This window comes from Chrysochloris asiatica, unplaced genomic scaffold (assembly GCF_000296735.1).
Source record: "Chrysochloris asiatica unplaced genomic scaffold, ChrAsi1.0 scaffold00200, whole genome shotgun sequence".
Taxonomy (NCBI): Eukaryota; Metazoa; Chordata; class Mammalia; order Afrosoricida; family Chrysochloridae; genus Chrysochloris; species Chrysochloris asiatica.
The window spans coordinates 2,969,230-2,988,201 of record NW_006408718.1 but is presented as its reverse complement, the minus strand read 5'-3'; the positions used below and the strand labels follow the sequence as shown (position 1 = coordinate 2,988,201).

General features: G+C 44.9%; 2 protein-coding genes across 2 annotated transcripts in view; both read right to left on the bottom strand.

Moving 5' to 3' along the window:
- MED28 (mediator complex subunit 28) overlaps positions 1 to 8,536 on the bottom strand; it is a 10,811-nt gene extending 2,275 nt beyond the window's left edge. The window contains exons 1-3 of the mRNA XM_006872487.1: positions 8,378 to 8,536; positions 5,839 to 5,905; positions 908 to 1,020 (exon numbers count right to left, since the gene is read on the bottom strand). Coding sequence (XP_006872549.1) covers positions 908 to 1,020; positions 5,839 to 5,905; positions 8,378 to 8,536 — 339 coding nt within the window. The remainder of the gene's footprint in view (positions 1 to 907; positions 1,021 to 5,838; positions 5,906 to 8,377) is intronic.
- Positions 8,537 to 15,168: 6,632 nt separating this feature from the next.
- Positions 15,169 to 18,972, bottom strand: part of LAP3 (leucine aminopeptidase 3) — a 26,025-nt gene continuing 22,221 nt past the window's right edge. The window contains exons 11-13 of the mRNA XM_006872493.1: positions 18,045 to 18,124; positions 15,837 to 15,946; positions 15,169 to 15,364 (exon numbers count right to left, since the gene is read on the bottom strand). Of these exons, the coding sequence (XP_006872555.1) occupies positions 15,169 to 15,364; positions 15,837 to 15,946; positions 18,045 to 18,124 (386 nt within the window). The remainder of the gene's footprint in view (positions 15,365 to 15,836; positions 15,947 to 18,044; positions 18,125 to 18,972) is intronic.

The window sequence follows — 18,972 nt, the reverse complement described above, 5'->3', positions numbered from 1 at the left end:
AAAAAAAAAAAAAAAAGAAATGTGAAAATCTCCATTTCCACAGCATTCTCATTAGACCAGCAATGGAATTCTTCATTACCACCAGGCCTCCAACACACTTGTACTGCTGCGAAATTACATCAATCAGGAAATGAGCAGGCATCATGGGATTATTCCAGGGGGCTTCAAAAAGTTCGTAGAGAAATTCCAGTCTCTTTCATTCCAGCATTGCACAAGCTTTGTGAAGCCTTTTTACAAGAACATCATCTTCTTACCAGTCATGTTTCTCAACGGTTGGGATCATGAATGAAAAGAACCTTTTTGATTAACTGGTTAGTTGGCGGAAGCAATTCCTCTAAACCAGCCATAAAAAGACTCACTTCCCCTGGCATTTCCCACAGGGACCCTGCTGGCCTCTCGGCAGCATGTATCTTCCTTTCCCCACACGGCAGGCAGGTGGGTTCCCTGATCCACCCACTAGATACCGTGAAAGCCTGTAAATACCCTTGACTGGCAACAATGGCGATACAAGAGGAATGGACTGTCTAGCATGTGGCCCACCACAGGTTTCCTGTGATTTCTGTGTGGAAGGCACGATGTGAAGTAATCCGGGGGTGGGTGGTGGGGTGGGTGGGGGTGGCTCTAAGCCCAAAGGGAGTGTCTCATCTCCATCGGTGGCTTTTTTGAGCCAAAATTTTAAGAAAACTCTTTCCTGAAAGCCCCCAGACTGAAACAAGAGCAGAGTTTCTCTTCCGACGTCCTCTGCTCTCCAGCCTCCATCCTCACTCCTACTCCAGGTTGTCATGGACACTGACCATCTGCAACACTTTGACACCCAACCTAGAAAACCCTTTGTAGTTAGCGGAAAATGGGATCTTAACATTGTGTGTGCACCCGAAAAGTTGAGGGGACAAAATTAATTACGTACCTCTTTGATAACTTGCTCTGGTTTCTGGACAGATAACTGTAATCTTTTTTGTAAGAAAAAACATTCTGCCTGTCTTGCGATGTCCAGAAACTTCTGAATGCACTGATCAACACCTTAGGAAAAAAACAAGTCCACACATTACCAGCTGCTGGTGTTGGTAAGTGCCATCAAGTTCTTTCCAGCTCATAGTGAGCCTGAAGAGGGTTTCCAAGGAGTGGTTGGTGGGTGTGAAACGCCAACCTGTGGTTAGCAGTCCAGTGCTTACCCTGCAGAGCCACACTAGACACATGTATCTCCCTCATAAATGTCGTGTCAGTCTGTGAGACAGCATCCTTCTTTCTGAGAGGTGTACCCTGGGATCTGAATCCTGGCCCCTCCACCGGGTAACTAGTCTTGCATCACATGTACAAGAGGCCTTAATGCAGTATGAATGCCACGAGTTCTTCTGAAGAAAAGACTAAGCATCATGATACCCAGGTAAAATGGGACGTTTAAAATCGGGTTTCAAGAAACCAGCAGCCCCAGTTGACTCTGAGGGCAGCATGACAGGCAGGGGAGCATGAGGAGGAAGCACAGTAGAACAATAAGATTTTAGGTCCTGCACAGAGTGGGAGGAAAATATACAATGAATCAAACTGAAAAAAGAGGAGATTTGAGGACTTCAAGCAAGATGGTGGACTAGGCAGATATACTACACGGACCCTCTAAACAAAGATACAAGACACCAAATGAAATACACACATGAAAATTCTGGAACCCTGATTTTCAGAGGAAAGGTTAAAGACACGGACTGAACACCTGCTGGGAAGAGAAGCCAAGTAGGGACAGCAAGAAAGGGAGACCGACTGGTGAACCGCTGGCTGGATGGGGAACAACTATCCTGTGAGCAGCTTTAGCAACAGAAGGTGGCCTGGCAGAGCAGATTCACACAGGTGATAGGCGGGTACAACTCCTGCTGCTTTTGTTCCTGGATCCAGGTGGGCTCAGCTCCCAACCTAAAGAACCTGCAGAGCCACCAGCCCAGCACTGAATCAGTCACCCTGCCCGCAGCTGCCCTGTGGTCCTAGTAGACACCAAAACGAACTTCATCAAGGGCCTACACAAACTACTTCCAGACTGGTTGCTGAACACAGATAGACAGCACCTAGGCCAGTAAGAATTCCATCTAGAGCCCGAACTCTGCTGTTACATCCCTCCCAAACCCATCTCCTGAGCTTACAGGCTTTCAGGAGCCCCTCCAGAGTTTTCTCTTCTCTAAGATCAACAACTGCACTTTAGGTACAGTCAAAGGGCTGACAGAAAGATTAAGCAGAACAAAGAGAACACAGAAAACACATTAGAAGAATTCAGGAAAACATTACTAGAGTAAGCAGACAAAATAAATGCAAATTTTGAAACAATATGAAACCTACAATTAGAAATCTAACACTACAAGTTCAGAAATGGACAATTCATTGAAAGAGCAAAAGAGTAGATCTGAAGCAATGAAGTTTGAAAATTAGTACACCTGAAGATAAATGTCTCAATAATACTAATATGATAGAACAACAATCAAAAAAAGAATGAAAATATCTGATGAATGCCTCACAGTTATGTGGGACACTATGAAGAAGAACAACTTGAGGTTGGTTGATTGAAATTCCAGAACAGGAAGAGACAACAGAAGGTACAGAGAAAACTGGTGAAGAGTTGTTGCAAGAAATCTTCTCTAACATCATGAAAGGCAAGCATATAAGCATACATAGAACTAAATGAATCCCCAAAAGGAGAGGTCCCAAAAGAAAATCACCCAGGCATATCATAATGAAACTGCCAAAACCACAGACCATAAAACAATCCTGAGAGCCGCTCAGGAAAAAACAAAATTTGCATACAATGTAGAACCAGTAAAACTAAGCTCTGATTTCTCATAGAAACCAAGCAAACAAGAGGCAATGGAATAACATATACAAAACTCTGAAAGAAAAAAAACCTGTCAACTGAGAATCATATACCCAACAAAGATGTCCCTCAATTACGACGGTAAAATAAGGACATTTGTAATGGCCTAACTTTACAAAAAATGCTAAAGAGTGTTCTTTGGACTAAGATGCAACAGCAGCAGCCAAGAACCTGAGGTTACCATACATGCCAACACCACCCAAAACGCAGTCCAGACACTGTTGTTGTTAAAAGTGCCGTTGAGTCATAGAAAAGCCTTTGTAGGGTTTCTAAACAGCTAACCGTGTGGTTTGTAATCCAGTGCTGACCATACAGCACCATACGAGGAGTCCATATAGAAGTATTTAAAGTAAAGCAAATCTGTAAGAGTGAAAATAGGGAACCAAAGATATCAATTTACAATGAAGTCAACTACAAAACAAAAAGAGAGAATAGTGTAGACACAGAACTTCCAAATGCAAAGGGAGTCAAGTACATTTCAAGATAAAACAGACTGTTTAAAATAGGGAAAATTACTAAACTATATGATAACCTCAAAGAAAATTAATACACCTGCACATCAAAAATTTAAAAAGAGGAAAGTAAGAAAAATTTAGTAAATATGAACACATCAGAAATAAAACGAAGAGAGTCCACAAACAAAATGAACTAAGCACAGAAAATTATGTGGAACAAAGAAACCAATAGCATCACACAAAAAACTCACAGCAAAATGACAGCAATCAATTCATACCTATTAATAAATGAACTGAATGTAAATAAACGTACCAGTCATGAGACAGAGAGCAGAATGGATAAAACAGGATCCTTTCACTAAGGAAAACTTTCAGGCAGTCAACAAACATATAAACAAATGTTCAGAATCGTTAGCCAGTGTTCTTGATGTTAAGTGCTGTTGAATCAGTACTGACTCATAGTGGCCCTGTGTAAGGTTTCAAAGAGCAGCTGGTGAGCTCGAACTGCCAACTTTGCAGTTCAAAGAGACCTTGCAGTCCAATTCATGAACCGACTGCACCACAAGATGCAAATCAAAACAATGAGATATCATCTCACCCAGCATTAACAGTGAAGTTCAAGTTCAGAAAACACACAACGACAAATGCTGGCAAGGGTGTGGAAAGACTGGGACCCTCTACATTGCTGGTAGGACTATCAAATGGTTCAACCGCTATGGAAATCAGTATGGTTCTTCCTCAGAAAGTTGGAAACAAATACTGATGATCCAACAATTCCCCTACTTGGTATATATCCACAAGTAATACAAGCCAGAACACAAACATATCTAATATGCACAACTATGTTCATTAGCAGAACATGGGAACAATAAATGGTTTAAAATTTAAAAAGGTGTGCAACCAGGTTGTATTCTTTCACCAAATTTATTCAACCTGTATATGCTGAGCAAATAATCCAAGAAGCTGAATTATATGAAGAAAATAGTGGCATCAGGATTGGAGGAAGACTCATTAACAACCTATGATACGCAGATGACACAATCTTGCTTGCTGAAATTGAAGAGGACTTAAAACATTTACTGATGAAGATCAAAGAGCACAGCCTTCAGTATGGATTACATCTCAATGTCAAGAAAACAAAAACCCTCACCACTGGACCAATAAACAACATTGTTATCAACAGAGAAAAGACTGAAGTTGTCAAGGACTTCGTTCTTCTTGAATCAACTATCAACACTCCTGGAAGCAGCAGTCAAGAAATCAAACGTTGTATTGCATTAGGCAAATTTGCTGCACAAGAAAAGTGTTGGAGAGCAAAGATGTCAGCTTGAAGACTAAGGTGCGCCTGACTTAAGCCATGGTGTTTTCAACAACCTCATATGTATGGGAAAGCTGGACAGTGAATAAGGAAGACCATAGAAGAACTGATGCATTTGAATTATGGTGTTGAAGGAGAATACTGAAAATACCTTAGGCTGCCAAAAGATCTGTGTTGGAAGAAGTGCAGCCAGAGTGCTCCTTGGAGGCCAGGATGGCCAAACTTCGTCTCTCCTACTTTGGGCATATTGTCAGGAGGGACCAGTCGCTGGAGTAGGATATCATGTTTGGTAAGGTGGAGGGTCAGAGCAAAAGAGGAAGACCCCCAGTGAGATGGACTGGCCAAGTGGCAGCACTGATGGACTCAAGTGTGGGAATAGTAGTGAGGCTGGCCTAGATAGGGCAGTGTTTCGTTCTGCTATGCATTGGGTTGCTATGGGTTGGTACCAACTTGATGGCACCTAACAACAACAACTGGTGTGGCGCTGTGGGTTAATGCACTGAACTGCAAAGTCATTTGAATAGCAAGGCTGGAGGTTCAAGTTCACCGGCTTCTCCTTGGAAACCTTATACATGGTCGCTATGGGTCGGAACTGACTCGATGGCACTTAACAACAATAACACACTATTATGGAGTCCTGGTGTGGTGCCAAAGGATAAGCACTCGACCTTAAGGTCAGTTTGAACTGCAAGGTCAAACTCACCAACAGCTCCTCAGAAACTCTGAGGGTCGCTATGGACCGAAGCAACTTGACCGCACTTAACAACAGCATACATTAACATCACACTTAACAAGTGCGTACTCCAGTTCTGGTGGCGCTGTAGGGTAAGCACTGGACTGCTAATTACAAGGTTGGCAGATGAAATGCCACCAGCCACTCCTGAGAAGAAAGCAGAGGCTGTCTGCTCCTGTAAAGCTTCCTGTAGGGTGGGTCACTATGAATCGGTCCTGACTCGATGGCACTGGAATACACACTACTGCTCTTCTTTATCTTAAAACCAGTATGAAAAATGAATACTTGGGGCAAAACAAAAACTCATTCTTTTTTTGATTCCCAAGTGATGTCAATTAAGAAACAAAACAAAGACTAGAGAACCATCATCTCAGAGAGGTGATCCAGGAAAATGTCTCTGCTACAAGCAGGAATGAAATGCATTAAGTGTAACATTGGACTCTTGCTGAAAACAGGAACATTGTCTACATAGATGGATGCTTACCAGTTCGAATTTCCTCCTGATCGGTGCCGTTGACATAGTCCTGACTCACCAGAGAAGCAAAGCAGGCCTGTTGGACCGAAACACATCAGGCATAAAATCATCACTCACACACCAAATGCCTCACCTCAGAGCCACAGATACTTCCTCCCAAATGAACTCACTAAAAAAGCTCCCTACCCCTGGGTTTTCACACTGTGACATTAAACTAGTGAGAACACTGGTAAACTGTCCAGTGGGAGCTGCTGCCCCTGATGTCTGGTTTCTCCCCTACCGTCCATCCTTCTCCCCATTACCTCATACCACACCAGAGCCTGTGCCACCATCTCCCCGGATATTTACATGACAGGCCAGGTATAAACACAAGGCCATCCCAACTGCCCTTCTCTGCTCACACGCTGCCTTGGAGCCTAGCTGGTGATTTTACACATGGTTAATTGACATCGTAGTCATTCCTGTAGCCCATTATTAACTCCAGGACAGGGTCACAGAGGGACAGACCAAGCTGTTTTATCTGCCTCAGTCCTAATAGCCCTGGGTCTCAGGCCCTTCGGGAGTCTGCTTCAACAGCCATGCCCCAGTGTACCCCACAGCATCCTGGGGCTGCTTCCATCAGAGCACCGACACTACAACAGACCATCTCCCCCAGGACACTGGGAGGAACTCCCTGAAGGAAGGGTCTTTTCTCCAGGTTCTCAGCACCCAGGACAGGGCTGGCCACACTGACAAACACTCTCAGCTACACGATGCACTGGCTGAGCGCTCACTGCCAAAGGTTAGTCAGTGGTTCAAACCCACCAGTTGCTCCATGGTTGTTGTTAAATGTCATCAAGTTGGTTCTGACTGATAGTGACCCAATACAGGGTTTCTGAGGAGCGAATGGTGATCTTGAACTGCTGAACTTGCAGTTCAAGCCGACCTTGATACTCAGTGCTTATCCTATGAGGGGGGGAAAAAAAGCTGGAAGCCCAAAGCAAAAACACAAGGCGCCGGCAGAAAAGGTCTCCAGTGTCAGAAGCATGAACATGCAGAGCTTTGCAAGACCAGTCAGCCTTTCGGTTTCATCCTTAGAGCGCAAGGTGGTCGCTCAAAGTTTTTAAGCAGCTGAGTGACGTGGTTGGAGGTGGTCAAGATGTCTATCCATCAGGACAGTCTTTCAGCAAGGGTTCAGGACTGAGAGCTCCCTCACCTCAAGAAGGACGCAGGGTCTGCTAGACACCGTTGTGTTAATTATCACAGAATCGGCTCCAACTCTTGGTCCCTACATACAACAGATGGAAACATTGCCTGGTTTTCCAGCTTCATAGCTGCTGGTAAGCTCGAACCTGCGAATGCAGCTATTAACATATTTTGAGTGCCTTCAAACCTAGGGGGCTCACCATCCAGCACTATAGCAAACACAGGGTTTTCACTGGCTAGTTTTTAGGAGCAGATTATCAGGCCTTTCTTCCGAATGTCTCACTCTGGAAGCGCCTCTAAATCTACATACTATGGGTGACACTACTAGTATTTGAAATACCCTTGCCACAACTTCCTGCAACTCAGTAACCAGCAAGTTGCCAGAGTACAACAAACTCAGATTTAAAAACAAAACAAAATCCCAAACCACAGACACTAAGTCCAACTCCCAGCCACTCTATAGGACCAGGTAGAACTGTTCTTGAGGCTTCCCTGACCATAAATCTTTACAGAAGCAGACAACCTCACCTTTCTCCCATGGAGTGGCTGGTGGGTTTGAACTGGCAATCTTGAGGTTAGCAGCCCAATGTTTAACCCAGCAAGCTTGACAGACGGGTGGGGCCCTAAAGCTGACATCTCTTTCTGGCTTGGAACCTCCCCAACAGCTATGTTTTCCTCCCAGACAGAACGGATTTCTGCCCTTTAAATCACCTCTCTCCAAACTTTTGAGTGTACATCCTATCAGTAAAATCATTTTGACCACACAGTGTTTCATCACATATTTGCGAACTAAATCCATGTCACACCATATCCATGATACCACTCATGTAACGGGGATTAAAATGCTGGCAAGATAAAGCCCGGTTGCTTTATTTCCACTTTAGAGTCCATGGTAGCCGACAAGCACTACACTGACCACTGCAGTGTGGCCCACCTCCCCTCTACGCGCTCAACTTCAGTGGACACAACTCAAGAGTTCTGGTCCTTTCTGTCTACCCTCTGGGTCCGAACCCCTCACAGCAAGTTTTAAGTCCATTTCCCCCGTTCCTAGAGTACGATGAGTTGAGAAGACGCTCTGGTGGCTGGGCTGCAGCCAGGAGGTGGGCAGTTCGAATCCACACCCACCGGCCGCCCCGCGTGTCAGGGAGGCGGCTATCTGCTTCAGTAACGCTGTACAGCCTCAGAAAGGCTCTGGGGCTGGCCGCGTTTTACAACTGATGACAGCTCTCCTTGCGCCCACAGGAACGCTGGAACCGATGGTCCAGGTACCGCTGGGGGCGGGACCAGGGAGGCAAGCCTCAAGCCCGATTGCGCGTGCTCAGCTCACGTTAGGAGCAGGGGACACACCTAAACCCTATCTTACCTCGAAAGAGGACTCCAGCTCGTCCACCAACGTATTACTGGAGGACCTGGGAGCCCCTGGCGCGGCTTGAAACAGCGAGGCCTGGCCGGGGAGTCCTTGTGGGGGTGGCGGGGGCCCCGGTGGCTGCCCAGCAAACATACCACCTAGTGGAGCCGCCATCTTGCAATGGCGGGAAGAAGCCCACTGAGCATGCGTGAGAGTACGCGCAGCGGAGCGGGTGACGTCAGATGGTGTCACGTGAAGGGATGGGGCGATGAAGTCATCTATCAGACGCCTGGGATCCTGGGTGTCTTGATTTTGCATCCCAGCCAGCGGATGCTTGGCTTCTATGATTTTACTTAAAAATGGTAAGATTTGAGTGGAATTGACAAAGTCGAGTGGAGAGGAGAATGAATAGCTATGGTGAAGCGAGCCCTCCGCGAGGATCATGCCATCCCAACTGTGTCCTAAACAACGTTGTGTGACTTTGGCTAAGTGACTTAATATCTCTGGGCTCGGTTTACCCCTAGGTAAAAGGTGTCACCCATTTATTACACATTTATCGAGAGTTTACACGTACTAACAACAGTCACTAATCCAGGGGGCGTGGTCACTCTTCAAGACTAGCACTGTACTATGAATCACAAATTCGGCCGTTTGAGCAGCCGCTCCACGGAAGAAGGATCCGCTTTCTGCTTCCGCAAGGATTTACAGCCTCAGACAGGGTCCTGTGTGAAAGATTCGAAAACAACAATCATTAATCCAGCCATTGAGGATGTAGCCAGAATAAACCTGGTAGTGTTCTCCCTAAATTCTCACGTGGAGATACTATAATAAAAGTGACTGTTAAAAATATAATAATGTATTCATTAAAGAGAATAACACAATATTTGATTGTTCAGATGAAATAAATTGCAAATTGGAGAAACGTTTCCTCAGAAAAGAGAAATTTGCTTTTAGAGAATGGAAAATTCACAGAAACTTGAATAACTTTTGCTTAAAGAATACAGGTCTCCATAGTGACGAAGTACAGGTATCTAATACTACTGAGAGAATATTCAAAAAGAAACTTCACCCGAAGATTCACCCTTCCACCCACCTGCAGTCCCAAGACCTCCAGAAATTCAAATGAAAGCAGGCAAAGTTAATGAGGTTAATGGCTTTGTTATGGTCTGCCCTTTGGAAGAAGTCCTAGGGGAGCAGTGGTTAAGCACTAGGTTGCTAACCAAAAGATCAGCGATTTGAATTCACCAGCCACTTGGTGGGAGAGAGATGAGAGATGTGGCTGGCTGCTTCTGTGAACATTTACAGCCATGGACCTCACGGCTTTCTCCTGCACTGATTCTGCTGTAATCCTAAAGCTCCCTTTAACTTCTGAGTATTCTAAGAGTTCATTCTCATCACGTTCTCTCTCATCCATTTGTTAAACCATTCAATCAATATCAACCTACAACAGTGGTTTGGGTCCTGAGCTGGATGCTGTTAATGTTGTTACTAGATACTGTCAAATCCATTTCAACTCATAGCAACCCTGTACACAACAGAACAATGCATGGCCCAGTTCTGTACCACCCTCACATTTGTTACGCTGGAGCACATTGCTGCTGCCACTGTGCCAGTCCATCTCGCTGGGGATCTTCCTCTTTTTCGCTGATCCTCCACTTTACTAAGCATGATGTCCTTCTCCGGGGACTGATCCCTCCTGATAACATGTCCTAAGGATGAGAGATGAAGTCTCTCACCATCCTCACTTCTAAGGAGCATTCTGGATGGAGTTCTTCCAAAACAGATTTGTTTGTTCTTTAGGCAGTCCGTGGTACTTTTAATATTCTCCAATATCATTTTCAAATACACTGATTCTTCCAGGGTCTTCCTTATTCATTGTCCAACTTCCACATGGATATGAGGTGATTGAAACCATCATGGCTTGGGTAGGTGCATCTTAGTCCTCAAATGGGTATCTTTGCTCTTTAACACTTTTTTAAGAGGTCTTTTGTAGCAAATTTGACAAATGCAATCTGTCAATTGATTCCTTGACTGCTGCTTACAAGAGTGTTGTTGTGGATCTAAGGAAAATGAAGTCTGACAATTTCAGTCTTTTCTTCATTTATTATGATGTTATTTCTTGCTTCCATTGTGGGTTGTTTTGTTATTTTTTTAATCAAGAAAACTTAAAACTTTTTACAACACTGGTTTCATACAATGTTTGTCCTTTTGTGATTGACAAATTCTAATCAGCATAATGTCCTCCAGGTTCATCCATGCTGCAAGGTGTTTTATAGATTCGTTGTTATTCTTCAAAATTCATAGTATTCCATTGTGTGTTTGTACCAACGGTTGTTTAAATATTTTCTGTTGATGGACATTTAGGCTGTCTCCATCTTTTTGATGTGTCTCTTGTAGACAGCTTTCTCTGCCTCTTGACTGGTGCATTTAATCCATTTACATTCAGTGCAATTATCAGTAGGTATTGATTGATGGCTGCCATTTTGCTGTGTTTCTGTGGTACTGCTGGTTTCTTTGTTCCACATATGCTGTGGCCTGTGCAGCTGTGAAGCTCTCGAGTAGGGGTGATGGAAGATTAAAAAAAAACCCACAGAGACAAGATTAAGAATAAAGTTGGGGGAGAAGAGCAGAGAGCGGGACCCTACCCAGAGAAGCAGTGACACCAGAGATGGAGGCAGAGACGATGACGTGGAGAGATGGAGCGGCTGGGGACTCTAGACCCAGAGAGGGAGAGGGGTTGTGTGCTGATGACCGGTGGGGGGGCAGGCTTGCAGGGTATACCCTGTGGTTGGTTGATGATGCATGGATGGGATTGTAACCATGGCAATGAAACGATATATGATAGGATGAATGTAAAACTAATGTTCTCCCATGTAAACTAGCACATAATTCACAATAAAACATTAAAAAAAAAGAATAAAGTTAGGCCAGGTGGGCTGTCGAACTCTAATAGAGGATCAAGCAGCCACAACTCTTGGCAGCTAGTTTATTATATAGTGCTCAAAAGCAGGAAAGAGAAAGTTTCTCTAGGGCAGTCCTGGTTCCAGGTACACACAGCAATTATCCAAGAACAACTAGGAGAAAACAATTGCTAGAAAAAGAGGTCTGCGGTATAGGTAGGCAAGCAGAAGTGTTTGCATGCTTTCCTGCTGACTAGCTCTACAGTGCACTGAGCTAAAGGTCACTTCCTCCTTGTGCTGTGGACTTTTGCCCAGGCAGACACCCTCAGGCCAACTTTTGCTGGACCCCTGAGGTGGGGAGTGATCTTCGGCTCAGCAGCTCCCAACACTGATTAAATATGTTTAGGATATACACACATTCGTAAACATGAACACCGGTGGGCCAGCAATTTAAACATTGGGCTGCCAACCACAAAAGTTGGCATTTCAAACTTACCAGCTGCTCCACAGAATCCCTAGATAGGATCACTGAGTTGGAACCGACTCCATATCACATAATAACAATGTTTGGAGTCCTGGTGTGGCATTGTGGGTTAATGCGCTGGACTGTAAAGCCGGTTTGAACTGCAAGGTCGGTGGTTCACGCTCACTAGCCACATCTTAGAAACTCTATAACTCTATACAGAGTGGAACTGACTTGACGGCCCTTAACAACATTCCTAATGGGATTACACCCTAAGGTGTTAAGAGTTAGTATACCAACACATATTTGGGGGTGGAGTGGGATACTGTTCAATCTCTGAGATACCCAGGGGAATCTGGGTTCTCATTCCTCCTGCCGATTTTCTCTCATAAATACTATGAACATGCACGCCCATTATGCTCCCTCTCCATAAAACCAACTTAGAGACAGAATATCATGTCCAACTTCTAAAACGTTAAAGGTAACAGCAATAAATGGCTTTTCCCATCAAATGCTTTCACAGTTTCAAATGGACCCACCGGATACAAAAGTGAAACAAAGAGGACCAGGAAGCTTTGCTCTAAATCTGCACCAGTGGAGTCTCGCTGATGGGATATGGTCTCAGGAGGTAAGCACCTAGTGTTCCCACCTACAATACCTCTCATGCCTGGTTCCTTATTTAAGATTTCAAGTCCACTCCACATTCTCTCAAATCACTGAAGCCAAGCACTGCAGTGTGTAAGTAGATTGCAGGTTCCGGGTTCACGGTCTCTGCTCCAGGACTTTGAAGTGCTGTGATGGGGCGTGCTACTAAATCTCTCATTTTTCTCATCTGTGATATGGGATAATAAAAGTGTCTGCCTGTGATTCAGTGAATAATTTCATGTCTCTTCTAGTTAAGTTCTGTTGAGTTAGTTCCAACTCATAGTGACCCTGTATAAGGTTTCCAAGAAGTGGCGGATAGTTTGAAACTGCCAACCTTGTAGTTAGCAGCCCAGTGCTTATCTTACAGTGTCACCGCAGGTCCTGGTAAATTCTTACCGAACTTGACCCTGACGGTTCTGTGTAAGAGGTGGGGTAAGTCATCACTGTCGAGGGGAGAGGCACAAGAGCACCCAAACTTGCAGATCATACCCATAGCTAGATAGACCTAACCTCGATGATTAATAATCAGAACTCGACTAGAGGAAGATAAAAAAAATTTTGATAATGGAAACAAGGGTAAATTGCTACAATTTGATGAACTTGACCTATACTTATGGATGTAGTAGCTCAAAATATCAACAGAAAGGGAAAGAGTCTTCACATCAAGCATCAATCCTCTGTATACAGGCTAGATAAGGATGGGCAACTTACATTGGCTACCTAGATTGACAGTTCGAAACTACTAGTGGTTCCGCGGGAGAAAGATGAGGCTTTCTGCTCCCGTAAAGATTTACAGCCTCGGAAACCCTGTGCAGGGTCGCTATGAGTCAGAACCGACTCCACAGCACTTAACAACAACAACACCTAGATTGAAGGCGTGAGAAAGGCACAAAGTGACTTGCTTACAAGTTTTCAAGAGGGAGTTTAGTTTCAGAGTGTGTGGGGCAAGGCAGAGTCCCCACTGAATAGTTTTCATCTTGTCTAGATGGGTCTGGTGAAAGGAGATGGGGATACGATTCTTATGATTCAATAGTGAGTAATTGTTATCATGACTAATTGCAACTGTCACAATTGTAAAGGTAGAAGTTTTGTAACAAAAGCAGGGGAGTGGTTAGTCTTAACAGTCCAGAAACAGAGGATCCTAGGACCATCGAGGGAGAACACAAGAATGCAAGATCTTATCCAGAGAAGCAGCAACAGTGATGGAGGCAGAGATGGGGACATGGAGAGAGAGCAGCTGAGGACTCTAGATTCATGGAAAGAGAGGGACTGAGAGCTGGTGGCCAGGAGGCAGACTTGCAGAATGTGCCCTTTGGTGGTGTAAATTATTATATGTGCCTGAGTGTTTAAAAAAAAAAGAGGTAAAATGAATAGAGAAATACTGCTAACTGATGGTACACGGGGGGGTGGGGGGTAGATTATAATCATTGTAATGAAACAAAGTATATGATTTGTTGAATGTAAAACCGATGATTTGCCCTGTAAACTTTCACCCAACTCAAAATAAACTTAAAAAAAAAGTAATCACTGTTGTTGACAATAAATTATAATTGTAAAAATGTGGAAGTCTAGCATAGGTTTAAAATGATCCATCTCAGAAGTGGGAATGGGGATCTCACTAACATCAAAAAAGAGCCAGGAGTGGAATGTGTCCTCTGGGCCCCAAATCCCTATGTAGTGAACTTCCTGGACCCAGGGCAGAAAGCTGGGACACCAGAGAAGTGGCAGAGGAGCCGCAGCCAGAGAACCAAGAACTAGAGCATCAGACAGAGGAGTGGGTGAGGCTGAGTAACCTTGAGCCTAATGCTCACTTGTGGAGTGGTACCTCCAGGGTCTTAATGTGGGGAGCCAGGTTTGCTGATCCAGAGCTACAGCGAAGTGCCTTGGGGCTGGTTTCTGGTGGAATGGCGTGTTTTGTGCATGTGATCAGCAGCCTGAAAAGAGCTCTGCAACATTGCTGGAGCACGGTAGAGGGTAGAGGCCAGGCCAAGGGTCCAAAGGTCAGAGAGATGACTGTTTGTGGACACAACTGAGGAGAGGCTATTCTGATGGCAAGAACTGTGCCCTGAGCATTTTCTGACCTTGCATTGTAACCCGTCAACTTCCCTAATAGACCTCTTAATTGTGAGTATGGTGCCTTGAGTTGTGCGTGCCCAGTGCAATGCATTATGGAACCCAGCTGGTGTAGAGAGCGCTGTGGAGGAATGGTTTGGTGCTCAGCTTTGTGCTATCGTCTACCTCATAAGTGGAAACGCTGAACAACGCCTGGCAGAGTGTCCTTGCTGCTTGGCAATACTGGTACTTTGAGAGTGATTCATTTTGCAGACTAGGTGCCCTGTCACCATTACCAGAGCTGGTAAGTTTAATCACGGAGTGACGCGAGCGCTGTGCCCGCTTAATAATTCAGTTCACAGACAGCACAGAGTCAAGTCGGTCACAGCTGCCACTGAGCTGACAATCAGACATGAGGGCCACGCCAGAGATTGTAAGAAGTTGGATTTATTGTTTATGACACTTCCAGACAAATCCACAAAAATAAAATTTTGCTTTTCAACCGAACCTCATTTATAGGGTAATTCTAAAAGGCTTGCCAAGCAAGGTATTAGTTTATCTTTATAAATCTCTGCATCAAATGAAAAGAAAAAATAAAATCAGGCATACAAATTTCATTTTGTTCTACAGTTTGAGACACCACCCTTTGTTTCTTCATTGACAGGATTCCCAGCCATTCATTCAAAAATTCCCAGAAGCTGCAGTGCCGGTTTCAGGCAGAATGAAGGGGCTATACTGTGCCTGTGCTAAGCTGTAGCCTCCTCTTGACTGAACCGAAGTAAGAACTCGATTAGCGTCCGCGTGGGCCTCCCAGTCATGCCTTTTCTTAGGTACGGGATCTCGTCCTTGTTGGTCATCACACCTGCGATGTCTAAGTGAGCCCACTTAGGGTGAGTCACAAATTCCTTCAGGAAGGCTGCAGCTGTACAGGCCCCCCCAGACCTGAAATGGAAGGAAGAGGTCATTACTAATCCCCAGGGAACAGGAATTGAGAACTTCCTTCAGATCATGGTGTTTTGGTGAGGGAAGTTCTGTGACTACTACGCAAAAGGCCAGCTCAGAAGATGAAGTGAAGAAGCTAGCCTGGAATCACTTCTTCAACATTTCTTTTCAGATACAGCTTTCAAAAGGGGAGGTGGAATTTGAGGTTCCACTTTTCCCACAGTAATGAATTAACTCATGAACTTTCTGTGACGTTCCCTAATCCTTAGTTTCAAGAGAACCTCAGATTTGTCTAACTGCAGAATGTTGACAGCCAGGTGGAGAAGAGCGACAGAGATGGGAGATGAGAGTAGAGCTTGCAAGGGAAATCAAGAGAGTTAAGCCTTTTGTCAGGGGAAACATAGTGGACAACAAGTCATTCAGGCCACCAAGGAGGGCTGAGGAAACGGACATTTGGCTTCCTTTTACATACCTGTATTTCCCTATGTTATTGACATCAGCAAGCTGGCAATCTACAACTTGTCTGGTATAATGTTCATAGAGAGGCATCCTCCAGACCCGGTCACCTGTCTCGATGCTGGCCTGAAGAATAAAACAGGTACCAGAGTTGTAAGACAGGACGAAACAGGTTCTGGGTAACTTCAGGGGACAGACATACTCGACGCCTTGCCAAAGGCAAAAGGTATTTGGACGTGTGACTCTTAAGACATGAAACTCTTGAAAGAGGCTCAAGAATTATTTCAGTTGATTAAGAAAAAATCTTACAGATTACAGAAGACCCCAGGAATCTTGTAAAGCAATTATACAAACTGGTAAGGCATTTGCTAAAACCATCTTGTTGATATTAAATGATACACTTCACAAGCCCAACAGAAGTATTTCGGACTCTGATTTCATTCACAGATCTGCCCATGGGAAACCAAACAGAAGTATGTAGACTACTGCGTGGTCCAGTGGTGTCTCAGTGGAAATGAGTAAGCGGCAGTTTTGTGTTGCCCCAGGCCCGACTGTGCTGGTGAGACACAGGCCAGGAACCACACCACTGATGACCAGATCCTTCACCCACCTCATAGTTCACCTATCCATTCATTCATCGTTTCCTAAGCATCTGCTGAGCGACCTCTGCCACCCCCATTCCCAGGCATTGGGAATATAAAATAATACAAACATCTGACCCATCAAAGGATCTAAAGGACAACTGGAGAAATAGACCATCAACGGGCTGTTTCAATGCACCAAGGTAAGAAGGCAGAGGCAAGGCTTTCCCAGATTTCAAACGTGGAACGTCAAGAAGCAGCAAGAGAAGCAGTCACTGTGAGATGCGGAGGTCTCGATCAGCTCATAAACACTACTTTATACCAAGCCCCAAGTCAGCCTGTAGCTCCTCAGCTATTTCCCGGTGTTAGTTTGAACTACAAGGTTGGTGGTTTAAACTCACCAGCCACTCCCTGGAAACCCTATATAGGGTTGCTATGAGTTGGAACTGACTCCACGCAACAACAACAACATACACACATCTGTTTGATTTTTGAAGACAGCTTAAAAACCAACAAACCCTCAAACAGTGTCATGGGCACTGAGACAGAGGGATGCTGGGTGTGTTGGGAGTGAGAAAATGGAGCCTTAACCGTCCTGGAAGAGGACGGAGGGACTGTCCGAGAGCCTAGGATAATGGATAGGAGGGGAAGCGGTTATGTGTGATCAAGTTTACCACCTTAGCTCAGCCCCAACGCAGGTCAACACTGTTTGTTCCTCATGGGTGCAGCCAGAGCAGGCTTCCAGTAACTAGCAAGCGACTTGTTTCATGAGTACTATGTGGCACCCCATGGAGCAAAAAGCTGGGAGTACACAGAGCCTGGAGCTCAGAAGAGGCGCGGTGTGCAGAGAGAACCAGGGAAACAGGAGCTGGCCCTGGGCACCTTGAAGAATAAGACAATGAGCATCACCAGCCTCGGGACAGCCATGGACAGAGGCCGTGAAGGAGATGGACTCAGAGCAGCAGAGAGTAGGGAAGGACTCCGGTCAGAGAGGCTGAGGGAGGGGTTCTGGAGCCAAGCTATGGGAGGGCGCACAGGAAGGCACACTATGCTCCCTCAGCTACACGGCTTGTCTCCTTGACTCAATGACAGCAGGCCCTGTAACCCCTAAAAATTGGTTATATTAGTTTTCAGCCACTGCCACTGGCGGAGTGGATGACATTTAGGGACATTTATAGAAAACACAAAGCACAGAGATGTGTTTCCTCTGTGATTTATGTTCCATTCATCTAGTCTTACCCAGGGGTTGAAGAAATGCATTATTCTAAGGCAGCTGGGTTGCTGTTGTTGTTGTTAAGTGTTGTCAGGTTGGTTCCAACCCACAGCGACACTGTATAGGGTTTCCAAGGAGCAGCCGGTGAACTTGATCCACTGACCTGGTGCTTCAAACCGACTTTGCAGTCCACAGACCCATACCAGCACTCCGGGTAGTCCACTGCTAATCAGTGACCTTACAGGATGGACAGAGGGTACCCTAGGTTGTGATTATTATGGGAGCAAATCACCAGGTCTTTTCTCTTGTGGGGCGGCTGGTGGGTTTGAACTGTCAACCTTTCAGTTAGCAGTGGTGCATTTTAAGCACTGCAACACCAGAATTAGAAGCTATATCATCCCCATAGTTTCTATCTCTCTATGACCCCTACCTCAAAGAGCTTGTTCCATAGCCAAGACGAATTGGTAAAGACGCCCGTGGCACTGGACCCCAGAGCTATGTCCATGGCACCTGTAAGACAAGTCACAGGTTAATGATGTTCATTCAGTCTCTTTAGGCCAAACAGCCCAAAGCCTTAGTCCTACTAAATGACACTCCTCTGTTCAAAAATAAATCAGCTTACAAAATGCCTGTTCTATTGTTAGTTGCCATCGATTCTGATGCACGGTGACCACATGCCGTGTGCAGAGCAGAACTGCCCCAGGAGGACTTCAAGGCTGTGACCTTCGGGTGCAGATCAGCAGGCCGGTCTTCCCAGGAGACTCTGGGTAGGTTTGGACTGCCAACCTTCTGACTAGCAGTCAGCAACACAACTGTTTGCTTCACCCAAGAAAACCATCTCTCTCTATGTTTACTGTCTTCTTAGGGGTCTCAAGCTAGGATTCACTTTCAAGTATAAGGAAAATGCACAGAAACAGAAAATCGTAACAAATGTGACCTAAAGTTCATCTAGTGGTAACCATTACATATTTTTCATATTCCCTTCCAAGCTTTTCTAATTTAAAAACCAAACATCAAGAACATAATTGAGACCATACAGTATGTGTCTAGGTATACATGTATTTCTCCATCCTTTTATACTTTTGTGAAAATTTATTCTTCCTTTTCAAACAAATGTTTAAAATTATCTGTATTGCTTCTCAAACCACAGCACTGGGTGGAGGTGTCAGAACCTAATGCTGGGCATTTGTTGCTGTTAGGTGCCATCAAGTTGGCTCTGACTCATAGCAGCCCTCGTATGACAGAATGAACACTGCCTGACCATGCACCGGCTGCACAACTGCTCTCAGGTTTCAGTTCACTGGGGCCGGCATGGGGACAATCCTTGACTTACACCGTTTCTTAAAAAAAGAAATCAA